Source organism: Nesoenas mayeri (genome assembly GCF_963082525.1).
Source record: "Nesoenas mayeri genome assembly, chromosome: Z".
NCBI classification, from domain to species: Eukaryota; Metazoa; Chordata; class Aves; order Columbiformes; family Columbidae; genus Nesoenas; species Nesoenas mayeri.
The window spans coordinates 15203184-15211518 of NC_137542.1; the positions used below are offsets into that span (position 1 = coordinate 15203184).

Genomic DNA, 8335 nt, shown 5'->3' on the forward strand with positions numbered 1-8335 from the left:
CTTTCAGCGCAGCTTAGGCACTTTTTAAAAAAATTTGTTATTTAATGTGACAATACCATTTATAGAATGTGTAAAAATTCCCTGAGATAAATTTTTCACCCATTCGTTCTTATGTTTGCCAACATACTGTACCAATAATTATGAAAACAGGATGAGAGAATGGATACAGCAGTGCACCATAACTTGATAAAAATCTTGTTGCTTTTTTCCTGAAAAGGACTGGCATTTTCTCAGGAACAATTAAAGATGTTTTCTATGGCAAACAGGAAACACGGAATTCAAGCAAAACTCACTGTGTGGAAAAACACAATATATTCATCAAGTAATCTGAAGTCGTGGAGGGAGTAAAATATGAAAATACGTAAACCAAGAAGGCTCCAAATTGATTGAAAGGTTATGCAATAGTAAGAACAAAGAATAGTATTCTTTGTTTTGGGCAACATTGTCAGGTACTATCTGCTAACCAAGCAGATGCAATCGCAGCGCAGATGGTTTTATTATGTTTAGCAAAATCATGTGCCAGTTGTGGACATGTTGTAAAGATGGAAATTTTTATCACTTCTAAATAAATTATTGCAATCACTCCTCAAATTTATCAGCGCTTGGATAAGTGTGTTAAAAATATTTTGTAGGCTGTGGCATTAATCTGTTTATTAGTTCAAGCTCAATATAGGTAAAGATGAGAAAACAAATGAAAGATCAGTGAAAAGGAAGACCTTGGTTGAGGATAATCTTAGCTGAAGAGGAATTGTGATAGCTCTGTCAGATTTCATGAGTTACGATACATAATGCTGCATATTAGTTATCCTTCATATTTAATGTATTGTTCTTTCCCAAGTTCCCTTTTGTCTACAAAGGGAAACAAAGCACACTTTCAGAATCATGGCGAATTTTACCTGCATTGGATAATTTGTGCAGGAGACTAAAAGGTAGGAGTTTCAAGACCCTCTCCACTTTACATTATCCATTAACTCTTAGAGAGTTCACATAGAAAGTGCGTCTGAAAAAAACACTGTATTGTAAATTTATGCCTTGGCTTTGCTTCCTGAGCATTTACTTCCCCAGTTAGCTCAGGCATGGCTGTCAAATGGTTTCACTGCTGGTAGACCTCTGACCAGGACTACAGTTACCAGCTATCAGTGCAGAACTGTACCGATGTCGTAGTCTGCATGGTCTGGCCATAAATACAGCTTTCACTGGGGCTGTATCGACAGCCTGCACACACTCCAGACAAAGGAAACAGTCTGCAAGAACAGTTTCCCAGGAAACAAAACAGCACCATTTGTACATCAACCTAATTTTTATAATACAACTAATTAAGCACTGTGCTATGAGAAGGCATGCACTGCAGTATTTAAATTATACTCTTCACACGAGTGGTGAGGCAAAGGTCAATGAACGAATGCTTTCTGTTGTCTGATAAATACATTTAGGAAAAAGAAAAAGTCTATTTTTAGTTTAAAATGTGCAAGAATATACCTTTTTTTTTCACTTACTCAGAATAGGATACTCTTAATCTTCCAGCTCAGTTGTATTTCTTCTCACACAGTTTTTCCTTATGTTAGTAAATTCCCATGAAGCAGATTATAACAGTACTGTAACATCAGACTGAAGAAGCTTTAGTGGATGAACCCATCTTTTTTCTAACAAAGGTGAATGTGTCTTCTCTGCCAAATACAGTTAAATGCTACCAGATGAAAAAGAAGATCATGAATTCAACTTGAACCATCTTACCTGCTTGGAAAATATTTCTTAGGATAAGAATTCTGATTGGAAGGGATTTTTCTAGTCCCAGAGCAGGCTTAACTGTGGGGTCAAATCAGGCTGCTCAGGGCTTATCCGGTCAGGATTTTAAAAGCTCCAAGGATGGAGACAGCACAGCCTCCAGGACTCTGTTCCACTGCTAGACCACCCTCACAAAAAGAACAACACCACAAACATTTCTTGCTTGTTTTTACTCTTGCTTTGCACAAAAGGGTTTGAATATGTGGGGTTTTTTTCAGAATCTCCCATGAAACCACCTAAGTCCTAAGCTCTGCAGGCTGGGACAGCGGTGTAGTTCTGCAATGGTAGCTGGTAACCTTGTGGTCCTGGCTATGAAGGTTACCAGAATTCAACGCAAGAGACAACTTACTCACCACTTGTCTGTTAGCCAGTGTGCACCAGCAGATAATTTATGCTGTTATAAAACAAATAAAACAGTTTTGTTTTAAAATCTTCTAAACCCTCAATATTCTGCAGTGCATTCGTTCATATGATTTTATCAGTTTACAGAAACATGTTCACAATACTGAACGGATAACTTGCAGAGAATCAGTGCTTCTCTGCATTACAAATAAACTATCATCCCATGCTAAATGTCCTTACTGCTATGCAGCTATGTAATTACTGTGAAATAACTTCCAGTGAGCACAAAAATAAAAAGAGTACAGAGCTGAGAAAGATCTTAAGAATTAATGTGAAATTTCTAGACCAAGAAATCAAAGTATATAGAGACTATAGGAATTACAGAAGTCAGGAGGGTAAGGGATAAAGCTGGAGAAAGGGATGCTGGCTACTAAGTGATAAGAGGGATTGAGTGCAAAAGTATGCAACAGAAAATTGTAAATAGCTGCAAGAGTTTAAAAGGCAATGTCGGTTTGGAAGTGGAATGGTGGTAGAGATGTTGTGTGTTCCTGAGTGGTGATTTTCATCCCTTTAGTTTATGTCAGGGAAGGTAATAATCTCTTGCACATGTCAAAGTCTGCTGCCCACAGACTTTTGGGGAATTTTTAAAGAAGGGACTTGCAAGAAGATGAAAGCATTGATCATTCAAAAGCACTGGATTTTGAAACTTGTGCTGAGGGATGTGAAAAGGGCAGGACAGGTTTTTGCAATCTTGGTTTTTAAGACCAAGTCTTATAGACGTAACAACAAATAGGAATGTGACCCAGCTGGACATGAGAAAAATGTATTTATTTGAGAATGTGGCTCTTTCCCAAGAGTGGCATTTCTCCTTGAGACACTTTGTTAAAGGAAGCTGAAATAAATCCACAAAAAAAACCCCAGGAGGCAACAGAAATGTGATACTGAACTGCAAGTGCTTGGATATGTATCTAAGTAATCCTGATGTAAAATTATACCTATAGATATCTATCTAAGCGTTGCCGAAGAGGGAGAAGGCAGGTGAAAAAAGACACTTGACCAAGAAATAAGTCCTGTGAGAATCAGAATCACCTGAGCATTTTTTAATGTGAATATTTGATCACAGCTAGACAGAAATTGGTCTGAAATTACATTTTAAAAAGAAATGTGTCTCTCACTGTAAAGAAAGGGTTTGGGATTTGCAGTGATAAGGCTTTTTTTTTTTTTTACTCTGTGATTTGCAGTGAAATAGTGGGGATAACTGAATCTGCAATCAGATATTAATGCTGCATGTCCCATATATTCAAATTTGGCTGGCTAAAGCTGCATTCCTAACTCTGTATTTTCAGTGCAGATGGTGTTAGCATGACTCCATGAAAGGCAACAAGATTTCTGGTAAGGCTGCCTCGTACTTTGAGGCATCAGAATTCATGTCCGCAGCTGGTGAAAAATCTCCTCAGAGTCAGTGCACTAGAAAGCACAGGCATAAAGAAGAAATTGGGAGCATGTAGCATTGCTGAAAATTATATTGCTCATGTCCACAAGGTGCTTAACTTGAGATGGCAACTGTCTTCTGAGAGTTTTTTGCAAGGGGCAGCTTGCAGGTCTGGAAACTATCAAATGGTCTAAAACCCTCCATAAATTGAAAAATGACTATGTCATTAGTTGCACTTTGACTTCCTTAAACACACACACTCACTTGCTTGTTTAAAGGGAGATAAATAGTTGTACTATGATCGATAATGATGAAACAGAGCTGGAGGGACATTATGTAAACAAGACGTACATTATAGCAGAAAAGGAAAGCTTACTACAGCAGGAACAAATGGGGTATTTTTGTTCTTTGCAGCCTGAGCTCTTGGAATAAAACTTTTTAATGCTGTGTTTTTAATATTATAACTGTCAGACTTCCTGGCAGCTTATCTCAAGCTTTTATTCTTTTTCAAGTATTTCTGAATAGCGTAAGAAATGTGCATGCTAATACTATAAGTCATGAATTCCTCATTGGCTGGCACACAGGCAGGTGTTTTTCATTGAGCTGTCTGGGTTTATCTTGATATATTTTTGTACATCCATTAAAACTTTTGAGGTTCATTTCAGTCTGATTTACCAGATGCCCTGACATACTGGCTATATTTCTTGAGGGCTGGATGAGTGATATGTTTAAAATGTTTATATTTCCCTTGGCCTAGAGCTTAAAAGCCCAAAGCAGAACCTGATCAATAAAAGTGCTTATCAATTTTTCAAAATATACAGTGCTGTTTAAAAATACATGTATTAACACCTATGTAATCTTTGTTTCTTAAATCACGTATATTGCTGTGGGTGTTATGAGGGGTGGTACTCTTTCACTATAATGTTAAGAAGGCTTTACACAGAGTTGTTCAGCATAGCTCCATCCTCCTGGTTTTGGCTTGTTTAAACTACTTGTGCAGCTATTTATCTGTCACACAGTGGATATTCAGAGACTCAGCCTGAGATTATATTCCTAACTTTACAAAAGGAGTCCAGATTGACTCCTTAGCTTCTCTTTTAGATGAGGCTCAAGGGAGTGTCAAAAGTTAGAATGACAAATAACACATATCGAAGTTTCCTTCTGGTAGCAATCAGTTTTGTCCCATTTGACTTTTTTTTCCCCTCTCGTATTAATCGCAAAACGGTAGGAGATGGAAAAGTGTTACCGTCTGTGAATCAACAAGTGGATAAATGAAGCTGGCAATTTTAGATTAAAAATTCCCATATGGAAAAAAATTAATGCTAAGAGGCACAGATTTAAATGAAGTGTTATGAAAAGCATGGGTATTCCTAAGGACTTTCAGAATTCTGGACAGCTGCAAACCAAGTTAAACATATTTTTCTTTTATTTTTCCCCAACCTGGAAAATGGGATGTGATTGGAAGGGGAGATTTTTATGGTAATGGGCAGTTCCCTCATGATTTTATCTTGTTTCCATTCTGTTTAAGCCACCCTAGGTTGTGTCATTCCGTGCCTTACAATACATATGAACTTATTAAATTTATCATCAACATAGTCTTTTCTTTTGTGATCCGAGAACACATCCTACATAATGAAATGGGGAGCAGAAAATTACAAAAGATTTAGTTTAAATTCATTGTTGTTTTACAAGTTGGTGTATTCCTACCACATTTGTCATTTTAAGATATGCTCTGTAAGCCAGGTGTGCATACATCTGTATCTCCTCCAGCTGTGGGAAAGAAATTAGAGTTGGAGTAATAAAGCTCAACAAGCAGGAAATATCTAGCAGTAGCATTTCAGTGGAGGTGTATATGGAAGCCCTACAACTAAATGGGTTTCGCATTGAAGGGTGCAAACAGGACATTGAGCCTAGCCTGAGTGTTGCAGAAGGGATGACTGGAAAGGCTGAGCAGAAGAGCAATTTTCAGTCAGTCCATGACACTTCTCAGTGGCCAGCTTCAGGATGGGCTGCCCTTCTGTGTGCCCAGCTGGGATGTCTGTCTCTTGGAATGCAACAGCACATAAGAGATTCATAGATATGGTGTGTTGGCACTGCATTAGCTGTATTTGACAAATAATGCTTGCGCTTTCCAAGATGCTGAAGGTTTTTTTTAGGTAACTGCACATGCTAGAACTTAACATATCTTGAGTTACTTGTTACAGCAACTCAGTGTTGAGTATGACCGCTCTTAAAAAAATTTAGACTGCCGTTCAGAGACTAAAAATGTTAAAAGACACAAGTTAGATATGTACTGTTGATTTCACAGAGCTGTAGAATGGTTGAGGTTGGAAGGGATCTCTGGAGGTCATGGCTTTTGAATATCTCCAGGAATGGAGACCCCACAACCCCTCTGGACAATCTGTGCCAGTGGGGTCAGCCTCACAGTGACAAGGTGCTTCTGATCTTCAGGGGGAACCTCCTATGTTTCAGTTTGTGCCCATTGCCTCTTGTCTTATCACTGGGCACCACTGGAAAGAGTCTGGCTCTGTCTTCTTTTGCCATTGGTAGGAGTCTTTCATGGCTGATTTGGTTTAAAAAGAAAAAATTCAATTCAAGTCCATTGCTCAAGAAATAACTGCTAGTATGTGAACTAACAGTTGATGTGAGAGCTCTTGAATACATTTTTTTCTTTGGTGTGAACTAAATTCTATAAGTATTTACTTCTTTCCCTTGCTTGCAGAAAGGCTTATGCCAATTGTTTTCTAAAGTAACCTGCTTAGCAGCTACCCACACATAAATATTCCAGACAGACATCTACCTGGATTTTTTTTTTTAGTTGTTTGGGCTTGGAGAGGGTGTTACATTTGAAAACTATATTCCCAATGTTAGTGTTGGGTAGAAGAGCAGATGGCCAAACTGGGATTATGGTTGATGATGATGATGATCTAAAGCAAAACAACAACAACGAACTAGATGCTGTGGTCTGGACCATAGTTCTTGTCAGAAAGAAAGTTAATTGACAAGAATAATGGTTTAACCTGCAAGTGTTGGGCTTGTTTTATGCCTTCCATGCCATACTTGGTGGGTAGCATGTTAATACATTCAGTCGGCATGTGAAACTCCTGAAATCTTCAACTGCATCTTTTCTTTCCTTTCAGATAGTAAATCTCATAGAAGAAACTGGACATTTTCATATCACAAACACAACCTTTGACTTTGATCTTTGCTCACTGGACAAAACCACAGTCCGTAAACTACAGAGTTACCTGGAAACATCTGGAAACTCCTGAGGATTCAGCATCTGGCTGCATCAAAAACTGTTCTTTAAATGAAACATTCAGAATGATGCAACCAAAACGGGGGGAAAAAATAAAACAACCTCCTTCAGCTTTATTTTTCCTTAAAGCCAGTCATCATCTCTTGATAAGGGAGAAGACAAGTGACAAGACTCAGAGCACCTCTGTTCTTAAGAAGAAAATGCTCTGGAAGAGTTTGCCTGGATAGCCTTGAAAAACAAACACACAAAAACAAAAACATACTTAGTCTTAATGAATGTGTATGGTATCATGTATCTCTCTGTGGTGTCCTAGTCCACAAGATGAATGCATGTTCAGCACACTGCCTTACTACATAACTGATCTATTTATTACTGCATACATGCATTCTGAAGTCAACAAGTCATTGAATGACACTACCAGATGTTGCAAGCAGTGGAGTCCCATGTGTGCTTTTTTGATGCAGTACTATCACAGGCCTAGTACCCTTATTCATGTTAAAATGCCACTTCTTGCTATGTTTCTCTAATCTCTTAAAACACTACAGTCTTGTTTCTGCTTCTGCAGTTCCAGGAAACAAGACACAAAGTTGGGGATTATACAGTGGTCCTATATTGTGTTTCCCATTTGCCACAGTGGGTTGGACCATAGCAGGTTGGACCACAGGTCCTTGGCTCTATCCGTTTATTGATCTTGATCATGGTAGAAAATGCACCAAATAGGATCATATGACTTGCTGTTTAGCCTTAGTGAATAAACCAGTAGGACTTTGAACAAAAAATGTTATGTATACTGTCCTGAATCCAGCATCTTTTTCAGTCTACATTCTTGTGTCTATTCTAATGTTATAAAATTAAATATATATGAGTGAAGCTGTTTTGCAGGATCATCACAACAGAAGAAATACTGGTCCTGTCTTCTAAGGAAATGTTGTAGAAAATTGTTAATTTGGAGCTATTTATTACTACGAGTTTTGACACTCCTCTGCTGCCAGCGTGTGACTCTCTTACCATAAAACTGTTTGCATAACATTTTTGTTTGTTCATATAGTATATGGTCTGCTTTGTTTGTCTTGGGGTTTTATTTCTGTTTATGTTGGGGTTTTTTACAACTGTTAAACTAAACCGCTTTATTTGAAAGGAAAAAAGTTGTTATACAGTTACATGTTGGAATAAATACATATATATATATATGTGTGTGTATATACAGATATACATGCACCTGTGTGCATATATGTGTATATATACACACACATATATGCTTTTTACATTTTTCAGATTTTGATATCTGTTTGATAACCTGCTTGTGTTTCCAGAAGGTTTTCTTACTTAGAAAAATGAGCATTATTTTGTACCATCCATTATTGCTTAAAATCAGGATCCTTGTTTATACATGATCAAATGTGAGGATGTGTACTCAGTTTCACATCAAAGCTCCATGTTCTCATATTGCTGATGGTTTCTTAACGAAACCATCACCCTTCTATTAGAAGTCCAAATCCTCCAATGAAAACAGAAAA

General features: G+C 37.7%; 1 protein-coding gene across 1 annotated transcript in view; it reads left to right on the forward strand.

The window, feature by feature from the left end:
- Window positions 1-6831, forward strand: part of MLLT3 (MLLT3 super elongation complex subunit) — a gene marked incomplete at its 3' end in the record, with an annotated part of 124083 nt that extends 117252 nt beyond the window's left edge. Inside the window, exon 12 of the mRNA XM_080362756.1 lies at window positions 6700-6831. Within this exon, the coding sequence (XP_080218882.1) occupies window positions 6700-6831 (132 nt within the window). The remainder of the gene's footprint in view (window positions 1-6699) is intronic.
- Window positions 6832-8335: the final 1504 nt, after the last annotated feature.